This window comes from Crocodylus porosus, unplaced genomic scaffold (assembly GCF_001723895.1).
Source record: "Crocodylus porosus isolate Cpor-Errol unplaced genomic scaffold, CroPor_comp1, whole genome shotgun sequence".
NCBI lineage: Eukaryota > Metazoa > Chordata > Crocodylia > Crocodylidae > Crocodylus > Crocodylus porosus.
This window is the reverse complement of record NW_017728945.1, coordinates 385616-411796: the sequence shown is the minus strand read 5'-3', so window position 1 is coordinate 411796 and position 26181 is coordinate 385616. Positions and strand designations below refer to the sequence as shown.

The 26181-nt window shown below is 43.2% G+C and overlaps 1 protein-coding gene across 7 annotated transcripts in view; it reads right to left on the bottom strand.

Annotated features, from left to right (window-relative positions):
- Nucleotides 1-26181, bottom strand: part of KDM4B (lysine demethylase 4B) — a 129338-nt gene that overhangs the window by 67214 nt on the left and 35943 nt on the right. For all 7 annotated transcript variants that reach the window (XM_019550544.1, XM_019550545.1, XM_019550539.1 and 4 more), the window contains 3 exons: nt 17615-17664; nt 12521-12624; nt 6625-6762 (listed from right to left, as the gene is read on the bottom strand). In XM_019550544.1, coding sequence (XP_019406089.1) covers nt 6625-6762; nt 12521-12624; nt 17615-17664 — 292 coding nt within the window. The remainder of the gene's footprint in view (nt 1-6624; nt 6763-12520; nt 12625-17614; nt 17665-26181) is intronic.

Below are 26181 nucleotides of genomic sequence, written 5' to 3'. Positions count from 1 at the left end.
CCCTTCCGACCCTAGAAACTATGAAACTATGATCACAACCACAGGACAAGAGTAACATTTGCTCCCAGCATAAAGCAGTATCGTTCACTGCATGACATGGAGGAGAGTATGTGATACTTTCCGCAAAATCCCCAGAGACTGGCTACTATCAAACACACAATTAAGATGCGTCCAGTCCAGAATGATTCCCATATTGCAGCGCTAAAGAAAAACGCACTAACAACTTCCTTTGTACAAACCAAAGCCAAGAAGGAGCTATGGAGGCTTCAGACCCAACCATTCACACAAAGGTTGCTCCTCTAAATAGGGCTGTCAGTCTGGAAACATCTTCTCATTAAGCCCTGCTCCAGGAGTATGCTCCCACAGTAGGAACAAGTTTCCACCCTTTTGGGATGTCATGTGTTTAAAATAGTATGGTGAGATCATTTCTGTTACTAGCTGCCCAGCACTTAAAAGGAAATAAAACCCCCAGCTACTGGCCTGTGCAGAAAGGTCACCAAGTCTGAGTTTTCACTCCTTTAATTACCTTGCTCACGTTACTTGAATTAGACTAGGGAAGCAGAGCCCAGACAACTAACCCATGATTTGTTCCACTTACACCTCCAGTTTTAATCACATTGCAACCAGGCCACGAGATACCCTCTAATGAAATGGCTATCTGCACACCATGATGTCATGGCTATGTACCCGTGTGCTGGCATACAGATGATCTCTGCAGCGCAAGCAGATCCCCAAGAGAGAAGGAGAGAAAGTGACTTTGTAGAGTGGAAACGAGTCAGGAAAGACAAAGAAAAATTGGAGGAAGGAAGTTCTCAAATGTCATCAATCTGGCATCGTCCCAAGCATCCAGGAGCAGTGATGAGGCCTGAAAGTAGTTTTGGTAATGCAACACAAGGTTACAGTAAGCCTTTATATCTGTGATTCAAACAGCAAGCGTTATTATTACAAAGCGGGATGCTGAAGCCCTTCCTGCTGATCTATACCAATAAAAATAGAAATCGTTTCAATAGTTCAGTAGGAGACAGCCCAGTAACCATACTTGATAGAAATCAGTCCTGAGGATTTATATACATCTTGAGAGACAGAAAGGAGTTTTGTTTGTCACAAGCCAGTACCTGGAGTCGGAGCCAAAGAAGCAATTACTTGAGAGATCAGCAGACCTGACCTGAAAGCAGCAAGCACCTGTTCTGATGAAAGAGCTGAAACTAGATCAGACCAGGCCCACGGGAAAAGCAAGAGAATTGTTGAGCACTTGCGGTGTCCTATCTCCCAAGAATCGGCAACACTCAGCTTCCCTACCTGAGCCTGAGACATGCTAAGCAGATACAAGAGACAAACCAGAAAGCACAAATTTGACGTGACAATCCTACCATGGACTAGCTCTTAGCTTAGCTAACAAAAGGATTCCTTGGTAGAGACCCCAGTATGGTAAAAGGCCATCTGCGAGAGCGAGTAGCTGACAGATAACAGCTCATATAAAACCAAATATTCCTCTTGAGTTCATTACACACGTTTCCACTATTCGCTGACAGCATTTCCCATAAGCACCTCTTACAAAATTAATCTCTTCTAGGTTCTTAAAAGCCTCATGCTGTAACAGGACACCCAGCTATTTACTCAAGTGCCTGCCACCTTTAACCAGCTTTTTGTACAAAGTATTTTCCGGCACAGGTTTACAGAGCTGCAAGGTCCATTCAGCCATCATTAGTAATCCGCATAACTTTGCAGCCACTGCTGATTTTCTGTTAGTGCTGATGCGTGTTCTGCTAGGAACTGGTTGCGCTGTAATTGTAAACTGATCATTAAACTCGATTTTTGGATATAATGAATTTCTGGAGGCCAGGCAGGGCTCGCTGTAGTTGTCCGCCCATTCTGTCCGCCTGGCAGGCAGCTAGCGCTGCTGTATCCAGGTTTTTCTGAGGTTGCCCTTCACAATGGAATATTAACTCCTTCCTCAAATTGCTCCTTAACATCTTTCCATCCACCCACAGCTACGAACAGCAGAAATTGTGTTGCAGAACAGAACAAAACGAAGGGCACGAGTCAACCGGCTTGCTGTGAAAACCAAGCTGTTACCAGGCTCTTGTGCAGCAGTAGGAGCAAAAGTCTGGCGTGCTGGCAACCGGAGGAAAGGCGATGAAACCAACAGGCAGAGCCTGGTGTTGCTCGAGTATTATTCTGTACTTCCAGAATGCGATTCGGTCCAGGATTCCTGAACAGCGATAGTGAATTCAGGAAAAAATTACTCCACTACAGATGGAAAAAATTATTCCGGTTGACTGACCTGAAGAGTCAACATAGCTGATTTGGTCCATTAAAAAAACTGCACTGACCAAAATCGCATCATCCAGGACTTTCCTTTCTTCAGGAAGAGTTCAGACAATGTGAGTTTACATAAAGCACAGCCATCTGATATTTCATATCTTAAAATGAGATTCAAATGAACCTTCTGCCCTTATCTAAGCAGAGCCCTCGCACCTCATCTAAAATCTCCCACCAAGGTACCAAAGGGTTAATGAACATGTGTGCAAATCCCAGTTTTGGCATTAGCTGGAAACCTACAAACAGAGAAGAGTCACTGCGTGGACTGGAAATAAATTGGGCATCTCCTTCCACACTTCAACTTTCTCTCCCCAGATTTGCTCGAAGCTCTCCATGTTGCTTGTTCAGTAATTTCACGCTACGCCGCCTAACAACGTAAGCAAGGAGGCTCAATCTAAAACTGCACTTCCCAAATGTCACTTGTTTGTGAACACATGGATGAGCCCAAAATTGCTTTTAATATTAGAGTGGTGCCTGCTGGCACCCACTGTAGTTAAGGGTCTGTCAAAATCTGCATGATAAACCCCCATTTTTTTTTGGGGGGGGGGGGGGGTGTTTCATAACTCCATGGCAATTTGCTACAGACAAACTTGCCATGCAAGGTCACCACAGATATGAACTGAGCTTGTATCAAATTTGCTTGGCCATTTTTAAGTCGGAAGCTGACGAAGCTCATTTAAGACCTCTTGTGGTTTTATGCTTTTCCGACGGCTCCTTTATCTTCAAAATGGGATCTCAGACTTCTGGGGTCCACCCTGCCCCTTACTTACCCTGCAGCACACCTTGGCAGGGGTCAGATATTTGAAAGGGGGAGAAGCAGGAAGCAGAGGTAGCTGCATAAAAGTATCGTTCATCTTTTCTTCCCTTATAAAGGTCATTTTTTGGTTAGTCATCACTAATATCAAAATTGTTATCATTAATAGCTTGGAATTTATGCCCAATTGGCAAGGTATTTACAAGGATCTTTTTCTTGAAATTGCACAGCGGTTGTAGGACCACTGGAGTAGGCTGGCAGAAGGCACTTTCACCACTCTTTCCTAACCCTACCCAGAGCAGGTCTTGACAACACAAAGGCACAATGTTTAACAGCCTGTTCACACTAGTCCCTCACCCTCTCTGCTACCAATGGAGTTGCAATGGTGAGAATTTCAAGAAGCTTAGCATACGTGAGGTTAGAGATGAAGTCACTTACTCCAGCTATCATTCTAGCTTGGTGACTCAGCCAGAAAGCACTGCAAAAAAAAAAAAAATCAGAATTTTTCTTTCAATCCATAACGGATGCCTGCTTCCCCCCACTTTTTTTTTTTAATTAAATTTTAAATTATACAGGAATTGATGCTGCCTCTCTAGCATATTAGCCAGATGTTACTCAATCCATGCTCAGGCACCAAAGACGTTCCAAGCCAGAACAGCTACTACGGCTACAAATTCCATGGTCCTTAAAACGGCTTTGCATCAACAGGATCCACTTAGTTTTGATTTCAGCAGAAGTTAGTTTAATTTAATGGCATTTCAAAAAAATTAAGATGAAAAAATTGAAGTTCAACTTCAAAGGAACTGGCTATGGTCTAGCCAACATCAGGGAAGAAAGCAACTAAAAACGACATGGCTGCGACCAGCCCTGCAACTCCCTAGCACAGAGCTTCTCAAACTGTGGTCCACGAGCTCCATTCGGGTGGTCCGCAGAAAGGTTGCAGAGCAATCGATAATACCCGTACTTGTAAGGTAAGACTACTGATATTCAAATATGAGTTGTGTGCTTTGATTTGTAGAACAAAAAAAAAATATTGTTCAGTGGTCTGCCGAGGCCCTCAGCAATTTTCAAGTGATCTGCGAAAAAAAGTTTGAGAACCGCTGCCCTAGCATATACTTTTGTGGACCCTGGGCCATCAGACCTTGAAAAATTAATAAAAATGTATTGGAAAGAGGTTCCGTTTCCTGCACACGGCCTAAAACCAGTTGGAAGTTAAGTAGAAGTTTTTCTCCATGGTTTATGATTCCCTAGTCAAGCATAGTATAATAGCTTTAAGTCTCCTTCTGACGAAGTCGGCGCCAGCCCTATCTGGAGACACTTGTTCTATTATGGCGCACGTGCTTGGAAATAATTACTACAGCTCTTGGCTAAAGCCCCTAATCTCTAGTGCCTTACCCCAGAATCGAAAAAAATCAGTCTAATCTGAATGACTGTCTAGATCTACAGCCTCACTCGCACCAGCCCTTCTACAAAAGTCAAAGCAGACTTGAGCTCAAGGAGGGAAGCAGGATGCGACTACAACATGTGACAAGGCAAGACAGCGCTGGCTGATGAATTCTGTTCATGCTCCGAGCTACAGCGGCGCACGGTGGAATTCCCATCAAGCAGCCTCACATTTCCTCCAAACTGTCAATAAAAAATACTGCCAAGATGTATGTTCGCGGAGGTAAGGGGAATTTATTTTAGAACAAGTATAGAGTTCAAATGTCACATTTGTCAGCTAATAACAGATCCCCCGAGACCATGCGCTGCAAATTACTGGAAAAATAAATGAGGCAGGCACTTCACCTTTCAGCAGCCTGAAGGGATGGGCACCTTTCTATGGGATGAGCTGCTCAGACACTGAAGATGATGGCATTTGATAGTTGCAGCCAGTCTGCCTGTGCCTACCTAGGCAATGTCACAGAACACTGAGCAAGGAGGATGAGGATGTAGCAGAGAGAAGAGCCTCTGCAGGGTGTCATTAGTTACAAGCATCTCCCTCTCCTAGCTGGACAGACTGTATTGATCCATTAAAAATTGAGAACTTGAAAGAAAGAGGCAGGAAGATGAAGAGTAACTTTTCTTCAAGTCACCGTAGTTTCTGGGATTCCACAAGTTCCTCGACAGCCAAGCAAGAAATGGAAACTAGGACAAACACATGCAGCCTCTCAGGAGCAGAAGGAAGTGCCTCACATCACTGAAGCAGCAGCAGCCATTCACATTGATTAATGACCATCAATGATTAGCAGCGACTAAAATCATGTCCAGGATATCCTGGGTTGGCTGGGAAGAAGAGAGCTGAAAGGACTACAGCTTGAAGATGAAAAGTCAGGAACATAAATATCCCCAAGGCTGTGAAGGGAGGGTTAAAAAACTTCATGATCAACTATCTACTCCATACACGCACAACACAAGCCACTACTGAATCTGTATGCATCTCAGTGCCTCGATCCAGGGACCAAAGCAGTCGAGCTCATTATGAAAATCAGTGTTCAGGTATAGCCCATTTCAGACTTTGAAGGCGATGTCACTCTATGGCAGAAATGAAGTCCTTCTCCAAGTCAATTTAGCATTGCTTGGACAGTACCACACACTAAACTGCTGTTACCTGTGTAAATATTCATCCGCTCTCGCAACATGCAGGAAAAATGGACCATCACTAAAAAAAGACCAGAAGTGCAATCTAGCTCTATACTTCAGCACTTGCACATGGCTTTCTGTGCAAACCCAATGACTTGACTTACCACCCCTTTAAGGGCAAGACATGCAAAATACCTTTGCTGTTGACTAGATCCACTCATTAACTTGGAAGCTCTCTCCTCACTGCCACTGATGTAGATGCAAATAAAAAAAAGTGACAAAACAAATGAAGCATGCATTCTGCCTTGAAGGCCAACAGCTCCGGTGAGCTGTCAAAAGGAACAGCTCTGACTACTGAGCTGTCAGAGGAAACATGTTGCACAGAAAAGGGTCTCTGACTGAAGCCCTCTTACGAAGGTTCGTCCCAGAAACTGAAAGGTGCTGTATGCAGGGAAGCAAATGGTTCCCTCGCCTCTCCCAGCAATTGAGACCTGAACAAAGTTTCTCACATTGCAAAAAAAAACAATAATAATAAAAAAAAATTAAAAAATCAATTATTTGCAGGTCACTTGCACATTTTTGTCAAGTTTCCAACAGCTGCATGACTTCACCTTTCAACTTTTTTTTTTTTTCTTTTCAGTTGAGTACAGAGGAGTAAAATACTGGTTACTCAGGGGTAATTCATTCCCTGCAGTACTTAAGTAAGGTGGTAGATTTCTGTTTCACCCCAGCTACTAAAACATCACATCAACCTCTCTCTGCATACTAAAGCAACCCTCCCAATAATATGCAATAAACACCTTACAGGTAAGAAGACGGAGTAGAATGACAATCCCCATCAAATGGGCATAAAACCCTGGAAAGTGCATATTCTTTGCGGGATACTATTTTCATCCTTATATTTGTGTTTGCAGGCCTGTTCATTTATTTGCCTTTCGTCACCTAGAAGGAATTAGGAACCTGCTCCTCCAAACAGAGACACCTACCTGAGTAGCCATTTTCCCATAGTCGATCCACCTCAGTGTGGCAAAATTGGTGGACTCTGCACAGTTGAAGCCATGATTGAATCCAGCGTGGTAGCCATAAGGAAACGTGATCATAAATTCTCCGGCTTCTTGAGTGATCTGGAAGCAAAAAATGGTGGGGGGTGAAAAAAGGATTTAAAAAACCCTATGATACTCCCTGTGTTATCTAGTGGCATAGGAGAAGCAAACATAATGGAGATAAACTGCACGAAGCCCTAGGAAATTTCGCTGAGCAAGGTTCTCCAGAAGGATCAGAAGAAAAGAGCCTCTTTCACAGTGTCATCATACAGGCTAATAAATAGTTAATCTTTAAAAAGGGGAAAAGACAACTCTTGAGTACTGGTAGAAGAGACAACTGGAGTACTGATTTAATATCCTTTAAAATCATTTCAATAAAAAGTATTTCTATTAAGAAGTTGTTTAGTAATGGATAGCAGCAGACAGAGACAGGAACCCTTGTCACCTTAAGCAGTTTAATCACTGTGACCAAAGGGTTAAATGACAAAAACAGGGCTTTTTGTATCTCTAATGTTCTGAAGAGTTCCTGAAAAATGAGCAATTAGGTTAAGGGCAGACAAGTCAGCAGGGCCACCCAAATGGGATTTTCTTCCGGACTATAACCCGTGTATTGTGTGTTCACCCCCACATGAAAGCAACATTTTGGCTAGGGACAGCTATTACACATAAAGTGATTGGAAACGGGTTCAAATCTGCAGCACAACAAAGTTCAGTGCACATAAACCACTTTAAAAATGGCCAAAACCACTTTACAATAATCCTGGATGGATGCAGTATCAGACTTAACTGATTTAGGTTAAATCTGTTTTTTGAACTTCTGCCCCAGATCCCCTCCAGATTCAAATTAACTCACAGCCCCCCAGCATCCCAGGATGATTTGCATCTTCCCTGCAAACCCTCCCTTGCAGGGTGGGCAGGCTAGCCTTGGTCCAAGCTGTCTGCTCCAGCAGAGCAGGGAGGTATGCTCTAGCGTCCCCTGGCTTCTGGCCTGGGCCACTGCAGACATGTGACTGCATTTCTGGAATCAAAAGTGAATGTCTGTTCACTTGCTTATCAGTTCAGTCTACACAGCTTAGACTAACCTGTGAAGACTGAATCAATTCAGCCTTGGGTTCTTTGACTCAGTACTCAGCCTTCATGCATCCTGATTTTAAACTAGTTCACTATATCGTCCAGCCAGCCCTCCCCAAGCTTGTATTTGCATGTCCAGAACAGGACAGACAATACTAAAAATGATATTCCACTATTTGTCTACTTGTGCATGTTTATTTTGTTGTAATTTCATACACATACACACACACACACACACCCATAAACATACACACACACATATGTATATACATATATATTACTGATTTAAGGAGATTACTGGATCTTCAGTCACAGAAAACTTCTGACTAGAGCTGTCATCTCAAAAGTCACTCAAAATTACTGTTGCTTACATACAGCATTGATTATAAAGTTATTTGTCATCAATCTAGTGCTTGTACATGAACTCTTCTACACACACCCTTAGGAAGGTGGTATCATCTTCATTTTCCTAAATGGGAAAGAGTCAAAATTTGACCTGACCCCGCCTTTTTAGTACTAGAAGTGTTGACAGATCCTATACTGCAGAGGTAGTTGCATGGGAAGCAGCAACACTTGGGATTATTTCCTACCAGGGGGAAGTCTCAACAAAATGGTTTAAGAACCTAAAATGGGATTTTAGAAACAGTCATCCATAACTTGAAAATATGTCTAGACAGTAAGAGGTGGAAAGTTAAAAAGAAATTTGACTTTTAGAGAATTCATGTAGGTTTCCACACAACTTCCAAATATAAGAACTATAAACAGAAGAGTTTAAAAAAAATATATAAGTGAGTCAGAAAAGCTCTACAACAAACTCAGCCAGGCATGGAAAGCTAGCCAAGGGCACGAGTCCATTTTTTGTTACAAGTTTCCCATTATGGATTTAATAGATTTCATAGACATTCGGGCTGGAAGGGACCTCGGAAGATCATCGAGTCTTGCCCCCTGCCCCAGGGGCAGGAAGTCAGCTGGGGTCAAAGGATCATCCCTTTCCTCAAGTCTTGTTCAGTAAAGTCCTGCTCAAAAAAACCTCTTTCAGGTTGCCTCTATGAACAAGGCAAACTTCTTTTTTAAAGCAAGAACTGTTAAATCTCCAGGCTTAAACCACAACACATACATGCAGCAGACACCCAAAAGAGACAGGAGGAAATTGGTTTTACGGACATGCTTATCCAGTCTCCCTGACAAGTCCCACCCAGGCCCTCCCAGTCTGCAAGCACCCAAGCTCGCTACTCGGCTAGGGGGTACATGCCTCACAGCTGCTCTCAGGTCAGGCTGTTTGAAAGCAGTGTCAAGATGCTCAAGAAGGCTAGATTTTGTTTTACCATTCTGAATAAGAGCTGCACATTTAACTATAACACCTACAGGACTAATGACACAATACTTGACAATGTTGACCACTTTTGTCTAATTTCTTGTGATTTTTAAATTTAATATATTATCTAACAAATCAGTGCAGAATCCAATAAAGTTATAGTTGGTTTTGCTTTGATCTTATATAGTGCTAGGCTCCTAGAGCATTAGTAAAGTTTCCAGTTCCTCTTTCAACTGAAGAAAAGAGTCATGTTATGCACGATGATGCTCCATACCATCAGCGTCCCCCTTCTCAAAATTCGAGATCCACCCATGCAGGTGCTCAAGGCCGATCCTTACTCAGCTCCACAGAACACCATCCCACCCAGCCCCTTCATAAATCAAAGCAGAGCTGCAGATCGTTAAGTTAAGAAGATGGAAAGATTATGTTCCTGTCAGAAAATCTACATCCTGGTGTCTTCATTTCCAGCCCACAGTGTACATCCTCCATGTCACTGCTGTCAACATTATCCCTACAATAAATGAAGGAGCGCTCAGGATGATGGATAGGCCATGTAGAAAAGTAATAACTATTGAGGGAAAGCCAGCACAAACTGCCACTCATGGAGAAAGGCCTGAATTTACTGACTTCTGCAAGCTCGTGAAGAATAAATGGAGAAATCAATGGGGGATTACAGAAATACACATTTTTAATTATTAAAAAGCTCTGGTATCGATCTGCTTTTATTCTGCAGAAGTAAATACCATTACAGAGATTTATAAACGTGTGTGGATTAACTTCTTTGAAATCTGCCAGGAATTTAGATGAAGGGACCCTACCTGAATTCCCACAAGGAGGAGGGCATTAGTCTTTCCCTGAACACTGATGCGCTTGCTCCAGAAGCTGTTATTCCAGGTTAGGATTTTTCCAGCGGTTGGTTGCTCAGACTAGGGAAGTCTTCCTGCTTTCCCTCGCCTCACTATTAAAAGGTTTTTAAGTGAGCACCTCAAACAGGCACAGAGGAAGAGGGAAGCTCTCATGAAAGCACATCCCTTCTGCTTTCTTGCAGTCAGGCTTCCCAGTCATACTCCCCCCCCCGAATGTTAATAATCCCCTCTCCTTTAAAAGAGCGAGTTTGCTCTTAAAAGGATTTCTTCCTTTATAATCATTTGGGTCCCTCTTGGCTTTCAATAAATGCAGTGACCAACTAAGACTGACTCTGAGGACTGTCAGAAAACACAGCCCCCATGACACCTGGTGTTCATAATATTGTGCGCGCACACACACACATCTTTCATACTCAACACACTTGCACATTTCCTTTGCTTCACAAATCAAAAGATCCATAAGGGGAAAAAACCGTCTAGGAAGCTAGAACAAAGACTGCTCAGCAAGCAGCACATTGGAGAGGCCCTACTGTAAAACATTTTACAAGTTACCCCGCAACCGACACTGTTCAATAAAACCTTCTTGGGATCAGTTGTGAAAAATCCTTCCTTTACTGCCCTTTTTACAAATCTTTTCCGAGAAGAGAAGTAGAAATTTGCTACATTACTGATCAGAAGCTATTCAGTTTCCAATCAGCAGTCAATGTAAACTTTTGCTCAGACCAGCAAGCAAAAGGAAAAGCAAGAACATTACAACAGCTACTTGGAAGGAAGAAAATAGCAATGCTTGGTATATGCAACCAATTCAAGTCTTATAGGAGACTTTTATTTACTTTACCATGGCCTTTATGAGAGGTAAAATGATGCCTTAATAGGCTGCCTGAATGAAATTATCTCCCTATTTGCTGCTTCTCACACTCTGTAGGAGGAAAGAGTGACAAGTAACAAACTCCTCTTAATAGGATAATGTAAAAAATATAGTAGAGGTTCCTGCTTTTTCATTTTCATCATCCTTCTGAGATAAAGCAGTGACCTATCTTTAGGTCTGAATCAGCTCATGTTCCTCTTGACCTGGGACTCCAAAATTCAAAGTCTTCAGGGTAGCATGAGACACTAGTTATAGAGTTGGGCCAATGGAAAATGGAAAAAAAATGTCATGGAGAACAAGAGAGTGAATTCTCACCACGGGCATACTAAGGGACTACAAAACCCATATCTGTACTTCTTTAATGGAGTTTCTTAACTGTGTAAAGCAGATATGTGCCTGTTCATACTTGAACATTAGGCTCCATGAGTGGAAATGTAAAAAAAAAACAAACTCCGCTTACTGTCCCTTATAGTACAGTGATCAACCATCATGTGAAAAATGGGCCCAGTCTGGGTGCTGATACTGAGCCACAAGCACCACACGGCTTCTCACAAGTCTCCACTGCACTGACAGTAAGCTGATCTGAAAAGTCAGATGATGGCACTTCACATTTCCTTCATCGCAGCCTTCACTAGGAAAAATGAAGCAGCTTCTGGAGCAGTAAATTGAATGAATTCATAGTCTTGACACAGAGCACCAGAATTTTTTATTTCTAAAAAAAGAGAAAGCATTCAATTCCATCTCAAAGGATGATGAAGCCCTTCAATTCTGGTCCGTGCCTTGTCTCAGGCACCCAAACTCTAACAAATCCCTACTTTGAGAATGATCAGGAAGTAGGCATTCGTATCTCGGGGAAAATGCACTGGCAATACCAATCACAAATGGGCATGTAAAAGGTAATGAGAAAGGACAGTCACTTTTCTTCTATTAATTTCTAGCTCTTCCTATTCTTGTACCCTTCAGCTATTTCCCCAGCCCAGCACCCCGCCATTGGCCATTGCTTCAGACCCTGTACTAACGCCATCTGACCACAGATAAGTGCTATGTGCGGGACTAACAACCAGTGGCAGAAGTGATAAGATTGATTCAACAAAGATCCTAATCACCTCGGGTGGAGTGGCAGCAAAAAAACGTGTAATTAATCTCACACCTAAAAGTACAGGACTCAGGGCAAGTGTTCTGCAATTACTTCTCAGCCTTAGTTCGGACCAGAAGATAGGGGGGAGTCGCATCATCTTATTGACAAAGCTTCATTTAAACCAAAAAGTCTGGTGATGTGAGAGGTAATTTCTGTCTCTAGCTCTAGAGCTCTGTTTAGAGCAGGGAAATTCAGAAACGGGATTCCCAAAACTACCACTAACATTTACTGCCCACCACTGGGGAGGCCACAGAATCGTTGTTCCCCTTTCCCCCCAGTAAAACAGAATACTCCTCAATTCACAGATTAACAAGGCTTAGGTTTAGGTTAGCTGAATGCAGAAGGCAGTTCAAATGCAAAATTTCACTATTGGAAGCACTTTATAGGGATTGCCTTAGCCAAGCGGTGAATCTTTAATTTTTAAACAATCACCTGGTTTAAATGGACAGCGCGTTTTTATATTGCAAAGCGAAGCATTCTCTTCCCCAGCATGTCCATCCCAAAATGGTTTCCTTCCAACAGAAGCAGCAGCCCCAGTTCTTAGCCAACTAACATATCCCTGAAATGCCCTCTGTACATACCCGGTCAAACGGGATGCCATATTTCTTCAAGATGGAGGGTGAAATGAGGGTCATCTTGTGACGGAGAAAGGCATCACATCCCTGAGAGCTTCCTGGGAAAAATCCTGCAGAGGTATTCAGAAGAAATGAACGTCAGCACAGACAGATTCACCAAGCAGGAAACACCGATCCACCATCAAAATGAGCCAGCAGAACGTTAGTATGCCTGAATATTTTACATAAGGTAAACACAAAACAGCAAGGTTGGGCATGCTGATTATCTTGCTTGTGTTGCCTACAAGATGGTGACAATGACAAAGATCCACAGTTGTCTTTGACACAGGGTCACGTGTTAGACATCTCTGATAACAGATGGATCTCTCTCCTGGCCATTCCCCAGCACTAGAAAAGAGGAGGTACACGAAGCACTTTGCCTCGGGTAATGCTGCTGGCATTGCAATGTTTCCCACAGGTGCAAAATCAGGGACTTTAGGATTTCACCATCAGCCATCTTTTCTACCCGCATCCACCATCTTCCTGGCCCAAGACCCATATTTCAGTCGCAGCAAGCTATCTTTGGTCTTGCCAATAAGGCCTGCCTTACAAATCTCCCAGGGGTTCTCACAAAACACTGCCTTCTTCCCTGAACTTCCATTCCCAATGATACAGTGCCTCAAGACCAAGCACGGATGTTCATCCTCACTCACAAATTATCTATAGTACTCACAGGTAGTCACTGGGGTATCCAAGTAGCCTGCATTTTTTTTAATGTATTTATCTACCTGACATGGATAGAGAACCGAGGCAGGGAGAGGCTAAGTGATTTGCTCAAGCTTGCACAAGATGGAAACTGCATCCAGGTCTCCCAGGTGCCAGGGGTTAGTGCTCTAATCCCGGAACATTTTTCTTCTGCCTTCTGTACTGCAGCCAGGAACCGAGAAGACTTACAAAGCTTAACAGTAGGCTGCCTACTCTGCACGCTGCTCTGCCCTGCCTATGCACTCACTGGTGGGCATCCATGTTACTCTGAGCAAAATAAAGCAGCACAGTGTCTACAGAGCCTAGGTCAAGGTGCCTTGTACTGGTCCTTATCTCCTACTACCTTCCTCCACCGCACACAGAGTGAGGTAGCAGTGAGGAGGAGGGTAAAAATTACAATGAGTATTTTCAACCAAGAGGCACGCCTGGGAGAGCAGTTAAGATGTCTCCCTATGGATCCAGAAATGCAAGTCCAAGCCTCGTACCAAAAATGGGTGCCAGTTTACTCAATGGGTACACAGCAATTTTCCCTGGAGATCTGAAGGTGGTAGGATGCAACACTAGTCTCAGAATTTCTTGTACACCAGTGGCTATGAAAGCAGGCATGCCTTACCTGTGCTAGCCTAATGCACCATCAAAGTATGGGCAGGCATTCCACTGTTTTTAGTTTCAGTTGGTGAAAAACACAAAAGGGGAAAAAAAGTATATATTTACCCCACCACCATCTAAAACAAGGGACAATGCACAGGGACTTTTTGCTGTTTACAAAGGTAAAAAGTCCCTATGGCTTGGCTGCATGCCATGAGTCTGGTCTGAGTTGGACAGGTTCTCTCACCATCAGAAAGAACAGTGCCACTAGACACAAAACCAGCAATATGAAGTCCATTAATTCATGATGCCTAGGATTGGGGTAAAAAAAACAAACAAACAACAAAACAACCACCCCCAAAAAACTGAAACAGAATACCAAAAATCCACAATTTTAAACCTAAAGGTAAAAGGTATGCATACAGATTAGCTACAGATCAGCCACCATTCCTAATATGCTTCATCCGTTCATCTTAAACCATCTACTGCCTTTAAGGAAGAAACAGCGTTCCTACACGTGTGCAAAACCTGGGAGCCCCGAGCTCTTACGGAAGTCTTGGGATACTAACCTAAACCCACATAAAGGCTCTCACCCTCCCTTGTCTCCTACCTTTCACCTGCCTGGGCTTTCAACCCCACAGTCCTGTTCCAGACAACACTGACCATTTTTTGGTACCTGATTAAATAAAATCAAAATTGAGGGTTGCAGAAAAAATATCCCACAAGCATTTGTGGAAAAAAAAAAATAGCCTTAGAAACAAAGCCAATTGATGGGATATAAGGGGGAGGCTTTAGAAAGTGCAAAGAATTACTGGATTCTGGCTACTTTTTTGTACTAAAAGCATTTCAATTAGAATTATGACTGCCTGCCACCCAGTTTGTCGTCCCTCTCTGCAGTTCCTCTTTTTAATGCACAGTTTAAGTGGCTCTCATTAAAGCTACTAATAAAGGAGCACATTTTAAGTGATTAGCACCAATAACGTGGCAACACATTAACGTTCTCTCCATGGGCTCCAAAACTCTCCCAGCAAGCCCATTTATAGCTCAGCTATTCATTTTCCACATTAATCGCAAACTCATTTCACTGTGCTGAACATCTATATAATACAGTTAGCTGACGCATAGGGTTGGGGGGGGAAATGCTTAAAAAGTGACCCTGTTCCATTTTAGTGTGTGAAGAGGACCTGTCCTGTGCCTCCCAAATCAAGCTGAAAGCAAAGCAACAGGGGAGAAGACAAATCTCAAAATACGGATCAGCTCATTAGCAATTTGTGAGTGGTTGTTGCATTGCCCAATATTAACAAGTCCCAATACTGACATCAGGTAGAGTTAGTTACAAAATGGCACGAGATTTCAGAAAGATTCCTTAAGCTGTTATAACCTGGTGAAAGAGTTCAGGTTCTCTAAAATTTAGAGATATTATCTAGAAGTATTGGCCTTTTTGATGACTGAAATGATAGTTTTCAGAAAACGTGACTCCTAAACTCAATTAGGTGGATCTGAAACAGCCTGGACAGGCTACCTTCCAAGGCAATAATTTGCTACTTCTGTTAATGTAAATGTCACTAGTGATCACAAGGCCAATGTGACCTTAACCTGGGACTATCATTCCTATCAGTGTAAACTAATCTTGACCCATGGATTGGCTTTTATTTAGTATGTAATGATCAATAAAACTGTTAGATTGTCAGCAAGAAATTTTAATATTGCAAGTACAGCTTGGAAGCTAGCATCCAATTAGAAACAGAACGGAAACATTTTCCAAATGTTACAGGTGTCACAGATATTTGTTTTCCATCATCTTCGACTGAACGCAGAGTAAGTCATCTATATGATGACTGCTATAAGTGTGATGCTCAAGGTATACCTCTCTGGAAAGGGAGGCATTGTTTTCAGTTAACTGTCCTGAAGCAAGGATTTGACTTGGGACGGCTCCCCATACGTTGCAGAGTCGTCTTAACATTTCTAAGTGCGCAGAAACAGCAATCTATTAAGCACAACTCAAGCACACCTTATAAGTACCCTCATAGGACTGTCCAAAGTCCATCCTACAATCCTTATGTTGCCTCCCGTGATGGAGTGCCAAACTTTATCCCTGCCACTGAAGAGCTGGCACTATACTGCAGCCCCTAGGATTACACTGGAAAGGGGCAGGGGATCCAAACAAGCGTGTTCGCATGGGGGTCTCGGCAGCTGAAGATGGGCTTGTATCTGAAAACAAGTAGAGCTCAGGAGCAAAAAAAAAAAAAAAAATGCTTTTGTGATCCAGTAAGGATGAAAGTGGTGGCCAAATTGGCTGGTTAATTCTGCTATGGGACTAGTCTGAGATTCGGTGAGCAAATCCACATGCTTTCACAATTCCAGGAATGACACCAAGAAGAGAAATCTTTCATAGGAATCCTTCATGATCACAAAGAAGGCAGGGGTAGCAGTAGGATGAGGCCAGTAAGGATGTTCTACATCCAAGCCAGGCAGGGTGAATGTGATAAGATGCTAGCCTTTAAAAAAATGTTGTGACCACTGTTGCAGAAACGACAGCAATGGTCCTCCCCTTTTTCTTTGCATACTAAGACGTTGGCCAACATATTTTTTTTTTTCAGTCCTACCTTTCCCTTTTTGATGGGCTCTGAAAAGTAGGAACCTGGATGAACTGTCCTGGGAAGAGCAATGCATGAAGAGAAACTCTTCTAAGCTATTAAGCAGAAGGTTTCCAGGAGGAAATTGGTGGGAAAGGGCTTATTAAGAACTGAAAGGATACAGGACCTCGTTAGGATGAGCCAGCTCTGGTGATGCAATGACTGAGTTTTGACTCTACGCTGCAGGCACATTTACATAATCACTTTGCTAGAGAAGACTCTTTCCCCCACCCTGAAAACTCAGAAGAGAAATGTCTGCTTCATCAAAAAGAATAAAATGATTCTAGAATATGAAAGATCCTTAAAGGATAGGGAGTGTCCCACCGCTCCACTGGCCTCGGATCTACGTCTCCTTTCTAAACAGGGTTCAATCATAAGGCAAGGGGAAGCAAGAGAAATAATCAGACTACAGAGGCCCAGTATAAGAGGACTACTCCCAAAGACAATATATACACTGGGAACAGAGAATTCCCATAATTATGATCCTTGTATCCACCATTATTGAGTTTCTAAGCATTTTCTTTATGAAAAATGTTCAGCAGTAATCAATACAAATGCTGTTTGTTTTTAACAGATTTATAAGGAGGGAAGCACAAATAATTATAATGTTTCCTCTTTCAAAGGCTGCACAAAGCAGAGTGAGGAGGGAAAGCTTCACAGCGGCCCAGGAGCTGGCCCTCCAAGCAAAGGCATCAGTAGAGCTCATGTCATTGCGATGGGCACAAGCCATGTATGGCATGCGGAGAGGCATGGTGGGTCTCTTATTGAATTCATTCCCAGGACAGCTCCATGGTTTGGTCTTAACATCTCAAAATGAAAGTTTTTCCATCTATTTTAGCCTAGCCTTGGTGTGTCAGGAGACGGAGGCTTTGAGAAGCCACTTGTACCAGCAGCAACTGTTTACAGCATTGCTGACAAGATGACAAGGTCTCTGGCTGTGGGGCTGATATACCCAGTGTAGATTCATCAGCTACCTCTAGCAAGAGCAAATTATAGTAAGCAGGCCTGTCTCAATGCTACATGAATCGATTTAAAAATCAAGGGTGCGACTCATCCCAGGGATGTGTTCATAACACATATCCACGTTTGTCTGAACAGAAGCAACATGAGCAAAGTGGGCAAGTGAGCATACCTTTTGCCAGGCGTTCCAGCCGCTTGCCATGCTCCGGGGGTATGGCATACCTACGGAAACAATTTACATGCATCAGAAAAAAAATACAGCATCACAAATTTAAAAAAAAACAAGAACCCAAGTCACTGAGATTTAAATAACTGCAGGTAGAAGGGAGTGTAGCACAACTCCAACAATTTGCTGGCAGCTAGAAGTAGAACCCCAAAATTTTAGAAAATGTTAATGGTATCAATTAAATGCATTACAATACAAGGAAGAAAACCAAAATTTTATTTTGGAGAAGCTGAAGTCCTTGAGTGCTTGGCACAATGGGTTGTCTTCTTCTGTGTTATTTTCATGTGCTACAGCATCAGAAGACTTCACACAGAGTGAATCATGAGCTAGAAGGGAAAGATTTTAAAAGGATGTTTAATGAGGCAATATGGTAATGCAGCGCAGGGAAACCCAGGAGTAAAGCAGTATGAGGAATGAATTAAACTTTTTTTTCATTAGGAAAGATGCGTACAAGACGCGTACAAGATAAGACCGGGAGGTTGCACTGAAACTTAACAGATAAGAAGTTCTAGATGAAATTATTCTATATATTTATACAACCTTAATCAAAGGAGTATCTAGGCACTAAACAAAAGCAACTTCATTAAAAGTTCAGCAGAACATATGGGACAGGAACCCAATAATTCACATGCCTGTTTTTCTTCCAAGATATTACTGAGGGATCTCAAGGGTTATAAAACCCACAAAATCCAAACATGAAAAAGGATGAACCTGTTATAAGTGCCTTTTCCTTTGGCAAGATAATCTAGGACTACATGCTTCACAAGCTCATTGAGTGACAAATAGACCTTTCTCCATGGTATGGACAAACAGTCTATCTTCCCTCCTAGAAAAATAAAATACAATAAAAAGACAGAGGGCAACAAAATAAGTACTTAATATGCAGGCAACCTTAATTCTGGTGTTTTAATTTTCTCAGGCGTGACTTTTTAACCTTTGAACACAGCATGCATATCCGCTGCCTGGGGTGACAAAAAAGCAAAAAGATAAAAAATAGAAATGGCCTCATATGGCATCAAACCAACATCCACATGGGTCAACAGCAGGAGCTGGGACCTAGAGAACCACCAGTCAGACCTTTAGCACTTGAACAGACTAAATGAAAGCAGGCACCAAATACCAGCCTCTGCATGGACTAGAAATAAAAAGGGAATAAAATAATCTGCCAGAAAGTGCCACAGATGTTGGTATGAGAATGAGGAGTCAGGAAACTTGGGTTCCATTCAGGAGGGGATGGCAACATATTTTAATTAAGGCAGACTCTTTTGTCCATTCCCCACAAGTTTGACCCTCTTCCTTCCAGCCTGCCTGTATCCCAGTACCGTTTCTTCTCCATTCCCACTTCCCATCCTAATCCCAGTCTCCATTCCAGTATTTGGGCTTCTCACCCCAAGGTCACTCCACTTGCTGAGCCATTCCCAGTCCCTACCACTCCTACCCATCCTGCTCAGCAAACCCAGTCGTCCCTTCCTGATCCTCATCTAATCTCTGTCTCTCCACCAAACACCCACTGCCTCCTAATCCCCTGACTCCACTAAACCAGTTCCCAGGTTTCCTACCTACCAACAGCCTACTTCTCCTCCCCACAAAATAGTTCCTTGTCCCAACTCATCATCATCCCTAGCCCCTTAGAGTGACTCTTGTTTCTTCAGACAGAATGAGACAAGACCTCTACTGTTGCAACCAACTTTCTCCTCCGTACTACCTGGATGTCTACAGTGAGCGCCTAGAAGAACCTGCTTCCCTCTTCTCACTTCCAGTGTCTGGACAAACGCAGGCTACCAGACCCACAAGCTGCAAATCCAGGAAAACTCCTGGTCATCTTGAGAATACACTACTCATTGCTGATATAATCTTTGGAGATCTTTACTGTTCATTCCAAAAAGTAATCTGCTGAGCAGAAGCTGAACTTTTTCGTTCCAGTTGGATCAGCAGATTGAGGGAACTGATTATTCCCCTCTACTTTGCAATGGTGAGGCCACACCTGGAGTACTGTCCAGTTTTGGGACCCCCACTACAGAAAGGATGTAGAAAAGCTGGATAGTCCAGCGGAGGGCAATGAAAATGATTCAGGGGCTGGGAGACATGACTTATGAGGACAGACTGAGGGGCCTGGGTTTATTTAGTCTGCAGAAGGGAAGACTGAGAGGGGATTTAACAGCAGCCTTCAACTCCCTGCAGGGGGCTGCAAAGAGGATGGAGCTGGACTGTGCCCAGTGGGGGTAGATGATGAACACGGAGCAATGGGCTCAAGTTGCAGCAAGGGAAGTTTAGGTTAGATATTAGGAACAATCTTCTCACTAGGAGGGTAGTAAAATACTGGAACATGTTATCCGGAGAGGTGGTGGGTAACATCCTTGGAGGTTTTTAAGACGAAGCTTTGGCTGGGATGATCTAGTTGGGGCTGGTCCAGCTTTGAGCAGGGGTTTGGACTAGATGTGACCTCCTGAGGTCCCTCCCAACCCTCATTTTCTATGTTTCTTGGATCAGATCTGGAAGGTTTCTTCACAGGAAGTCTCTCTCTGACATATGCACACATGCTAAATGTCTTTGCTCCAAAATACACAGGCAAAAGAGCTACTCAAAGAAAGGCAGGCAGATTTGGTTTTATTAAGGCAAAACAATGCCCTATGGCTTAATGCTCAGGAATACTATCTACTTTGGCTAAGCCATTTTGACTGCAATTTACCTTAAAATGCTTAAGACAGATATCCTGCATGGAAAGTTGCAGCCAAAAATTCATAGATTCATAGATGTTGGGGTCAGAAGGGACCTCAACAGATCATCGAGTCCGACCCCCTGCACAGGCAGGGAAGTGCTGGGTTCAGATGACCCCAGCCAGATGCCCATCCAACCTCCTCTTGAAGACCCCCAGGGTAGGGGAGAGCACCACCTCCCTTGGGAGCCCATTCCAGACCTTGGCCACTCTAACTGTGAAGAAGTTCCTCCTAATGTCCAATCTAAATCTGCTCTCTGCTAGTTTATGGCCATTATTTCTTGTGACCTCCAGGGGCACCTTGGTGAGCAGAGCCTCACCAATTCCCTTCTGCGCCCCCGTGATGAATTTATAGGTAGCCACAAGGTCACCTGTCAACCTTCTCTTGCGGAGGCTGAAGAGGTCCAGGTGCCCTAGTCTCTCCTAGTAGGGCTTGGCCTGCAAGTCCTTAACCATGTGAGTGGCCCTCCTCTGGACCCTCTCCAGGTTATCCACATCTCTCTTGAAGTGCAGAGCCCAAAACTGCATGCAGTACTCCAACTGCAGTCTGACCAGTGCCCGATAGAGGGGAAGTATCACCTCCTTGGTTCTGTTTGCCATGCATCTGCTAAAAAGATTTAGCTTGGCAAATTTTTAGGAAGCTGAAAACAGGGTCTCAGACAAGCACCTTGCTGGGGTCACTGGACCCCAGTTGTCTTTTCTGCTTGGTACAAGGGGGGCTGGACTTGATGATCTTCCGAGGTCCCTTCTGGCCCCTTACAATCTATGAATCGAACATGTTGGAAAGCCTCATCACCCGGTAGAGCTACCAGCTGTGTGTAAAACCTCTGAAGTACACCGTGCATATGATATATCTATAGGTCAGCCCCTGGGTACTGCTCCTCAGTTCTAAAACCACAAGGATAATGTACCCAGAGTGCAAGAAGTAACAAGGAAAGCCACCTCCCACACTCGCTTTGTAGTGAGTCAAAGTGAAGTTCCCCATAATGATCTGGAGGGGCAGAATCAAACACAGAAAGGCTGACAAAAGTAGGAAATTCTGCAGAAGGTGCTTCAACATTTAGCCTTTAAGCCGGTTTAAACTGACAACATTAAAAAAAAAAATCCCAGGAAAAACAGTAATAAGTATAGCAACATGCTCCCAAGACTCACTGACCAAAGTGGTGACAGTGCCTTAAATCGTATAATTATCAAACAATACAATTTCATTCGTCTTGGGTAAAGCCGGTAGAGCTTTTCTTTTTAAATGTCCATTTATCACTTACATAAACGTGATAAAATTAATCCCGATCCCAAACTCCTTTGTGGGATTAATGTCCCTTAAATTTGGGAAATGAAACATTCCATTCTTTCTGGGAAAACACTAAAGGATTGGGAAAGAACTAATTTATGGCTCCAAGGCTGCAGATGATTAATGTAATATCCCTAGTCCACAATGCGACTTTCACTTAATTAGTGTCTGTAATTGGGAGTTGTAAAGATAAGATTAATTGAATCTTGAGGATGTTAAAAGTTTAATACATTGGAACATGGTTATTGTGTTATCTGAAGCTGCAGACTGCGAGAAACCGAGCCGAGTTCTGGAGCGGGGTCCATGGAGAGAATGAAAAGGAGTTGCTTGGGCGGGACCCCAGCAGGCAGAGCCAAATCTCTATCTATTTTGCTCGCCAGAACTGAGTCAAAATCTACAAGTCATTATTCCCCCACCCACAAAACAGATGGTCTTGAAGCAACACTTGGTTCAACACTTACAGAAACTTGGGGTTGGATTACGCTGCACCACTGCTGTACGTTTTTCTGGATTTCCTTGGGGCAAGGGAGGAAATTAAATAGCAGAATGGAGTGAAGTCTCTTTTGGTGACACCCACACAACACCACCAATTTGAATGAGCAAGCATGGATTCTCGGGTAAAGGGAGGAAAGGAACTGGCCTTAAGACCCAAAGCCCAAAAGAGACACAAAAGGCTTCCCCCCTCCATGCTAAGCTCTGCATAGGTATGAGTTACAAACTCCAGAGGACAAGACATGGAACGATCACTTAAATGGTGGGCAGAGAAGACAAGTGCTCGGAAAGATCGGAAGTTGCTGCAATCAAAGGCAGACTGTAAATTGAGCATGCATGCAACAATGAGAGAGATGGCAAAGATGGCCTAAGGGCACTGGCCACCTGCATTCATGTAGCGTACACCATGAAGTTTGGCTGGTTCTTTAGATACAAAACTCCTTGATAACAGCAGGTGAAAAAATGTTGCTATTCAATAGAAATGATTATAAGCCCTGTTAGGTACCCACCATTTGGACTGCAGTCACCAGTGCCCGTCTGTAATTACCAAGATGCTTACTACACAGCATCTCTGTTGGTACAAGGGTGGATTTAGAATGGGATCCTCCCCCTCGGTGCCCATGCACCACTAACACCTGCAGATTTCTACCTAGTACAAAACAGTAACTGAAGCTTATACTACATATACCCTATTCTACCATCTCAACTTCTAAACCTACAGTTACTTGGCCAGACATACACATCTTGCTGCCGAAGTGCTTCCAGTTATTTCAGTGGGCATAATAACTACACAGGGAGCCACCTACTTATAGCCAAAGGAAATGCTAGGCATGAGTAGCAACCAAACATGGGTGGGAAACCCAGTTACAGCCCTGCCCCCATCCTGCCTAAGGTTTGTGCAAGGTCAAGGGCATTATCCATCAGTCCCTTTGAAGTTGAACCATTGGGAGAAATGGAAAGAAACCATCAGTAGGCCAAATAGGAAGGAGCAAGCTCAGGGTTTTATACCCAATGTTTCTTGTGCATTTTACCTAAAGATTATTTAAGAACAAAATGCTTAAGCAACATTGGGAGCAGGGGCCAGAATCCAGGGTTCCTCCCCTCTCCGGGGAGTGTCCATTTTGCAGGGCTACTCAGGCCAAATCTTGCTTGCTCTCCTCTTCTCCAAAAAAAAAAAAAAAAGGATGCACATGTGCAGGACCAGTTTAAAGTGGCAGCTAAACCTGCAAGCACAGAGAACCTCAGGCTCATGAGGATCCCCAGACTAAAAAGCTCCTGCAGAGCAAGGAGCTCCCTCTGTTCTCTCGCCCAGCAGATGTTGCAGCCTGCCCCCTGAAGATCAAGGTGGCAAGGATTAACGGGAAATTCCTTTGTTTCCGTGAAGAAGCTGGGGAACCAGTTGGATCTAAGGGATAAAAGTCTGTCTGTAAGACTAAGGAAAGCAACAGAGCAGCCGGCTGGTAAACTTGAAGCAATCCCCCAAGCAAGGGAGGATGCTGTATAATCAACCCAGAGCAACGGGCATCGATGAGCCTGAAGTGGCTGAAGAGCTGCATGTACCTGACACCAAGGTGAAGCCACCCCATTTGCTACCTACCAAACTCCCACAAGCTCCCTGACCCTTCCCCTGAACCTCCTGCACTCTTACAGACACGCTCTTCTCAGGGGCAGCATTTTACTAGTTTCTCCCAAGAACTACTCCAAAATTGTTTCTATTCTGCACAATTTAAAAAAAAAAAAATCTGTAAAATTTCTAGGCTGAGCCTTGGTTCACATTCAACAACAATCCGGATAAGGACTAACAGGAAAAGCTGAACTTAAATTAGATGCGTTGAAAGGTCAAGTCACTAAAGTAGCTCAGCAGCTTCTCAAAATACACCAGGACAAAATACACCTCTGACATAGTTAACTGTTTTCTTGTAATTTAAGAAACGAGGCGTACATAAAAATAACAGCTGTTTCCTTGTATTTCCGTTCAATGTGAAAACCTGAAATGGCTATAAAATACGGTATAATTAGAGATGGCCAGAGACTTTTTAATGAAACTATCAAAATGTGCTGATTTATTGAAACTAAAACACCCTGGAGCAGAAACATTTCTGGTTTAATTAAGCATTAAACATAAGGAAGTCAAATCCAGAACAGAATCGGTGGTCAAAAAGAAGGGGGAAGTAACCCAGTAGCTAAGACACTGGCCAATTCAGCACAGAGCCACATGCATCTTCCATAATTCAGGTTTGTGTCCTAACCACCCAAGTCTTGACCGTTTGGAGAGGGAGAGGGAAATGGAGAGGGGGGAATCTTACCCCCGATAAAAGATCTTGGTTTTGCTTTGCAAACGAGCATCAACATTTGCGTTTTACACAGAAAGAAAATTAAACATTTCCTTGTCAACCCTATTTATTTAGAAGATAATGCCTAAGGCAACCAAAACTGTTCGTTGTGGGCTCTATAAACACAATTTAACCTAACATGGCCTAAAATAAGTATGCGCAGCCAATACAATTAGGGGACCCTAATTTATTCATTCAGTTTAATCTAGTTTTTACTATTTTCTTATAGGTTTTTTTTTTCTTTTACTGTACAAGTAACATCTCCAGAACACAGCTATTCCTTATTCTTCCCCGGGCCTTGCTGCTGTTGGTAGGGTTGGGATCCCACTCTGCTAAGCTCTGTGCACACAACAAAAGTATTCCTTGGCTCAATGTGCCTCCATCTCCCCTTATCTTGATGACTTGTGGAGTGGGGAAGGAGAGGTACAACATCTTCCCTGTTGCAACTGGAGTGCTCAGTGCCATGAAAAACTAAAAATATAATTCCATTAAGTACACAAAAGCAGAAGACGCCTGCTCCAAGACACCAAGGACGATTTCTTGATGAACCCCCTAACATTATAAAACTCAATCATTTTTCCCCCTTCTCTGGGTAGGGGCATCTACATTTATTAGGACTGAACCTTTCCTTTTTGCCAGCAGTTTTTGCTACTCTGACCCCTCCAGTTTAGTAAGCAATTTAGTTCCCTTCGGTGTATTTTTTCTGATCCTTCCAATTTTGATCACGGTTCAATTTACTCTGAGAGAGAGATGACAAAGCAGACAAATCAACTGCATAAGGTGCACTTTAGTGCTGGGATGTTCAGTTTAGCTGGCCAAAAGAGCCTCTAGCATCCAGGCAAGCAACCTCAGCCCATCTCCAACTAGAAGACAATATTACTTCTTAAAGATTACCAAATGCTTCACCATTGTCAAGAGAAGCAATTTTGTGGATGGCCCTTTGCTTTATTCAAATTGAATTAAGAGAATAATCAACGAAGCTCTGCCCCCCTGGCTGAAATACTACTTTCAACCAATGCAGGAGAGGGAACAGGAACTTCTTTCCTCCACCCTGAACAGCTACAAAACAAAAGCAAGGGGATAGCAACGGCATAAACTATTTTAATAACCCTCATAAGAGCAACCCTTTATAGACTGCTCCTGCTAGTGGAAAACATCCGTGACAGCCAAAAATCAATGCCAAGGACACTGACCTTCAACCACTGTTGCAAGTGTACATTTTGTCCCCCTGGATTAACTCAGCTTCTTAAAAACAGGCAGGTCTGCAAAACCAGTACTAAATGAAGACATTCTTCAAAACAGGTCAACTAGTAACACGCCCAGCTTTTTGGATAACAAGAGTGGGATTATAATAATTTCTGAAGATCGTTATAATCCCACCCAAAAAACTGCAAGGCCAGATTTAAAACAGGAAACAAGCTCCCAGAAGTCTCCACGGTTTGTTGAATGATGTTCGAGCACAATGAATTATCAGGCCAGCTTCAGTGCTGGAGAACAAGGCATGCAGGTGGGGAAAAAGACCGCGGAAGAAAAAATACAGTTTGGATCCCCTAGAATGGCATCTCACCTTGAGGACGACCACTTTGTTCTCTCTTTTTTTACTAAGCCAGTATCCAAGATAGGGGGAGTGAAACAGTTTCACTCAGAGAAATCTGAAGTCTACTGCTCCAAGTGCCAGACT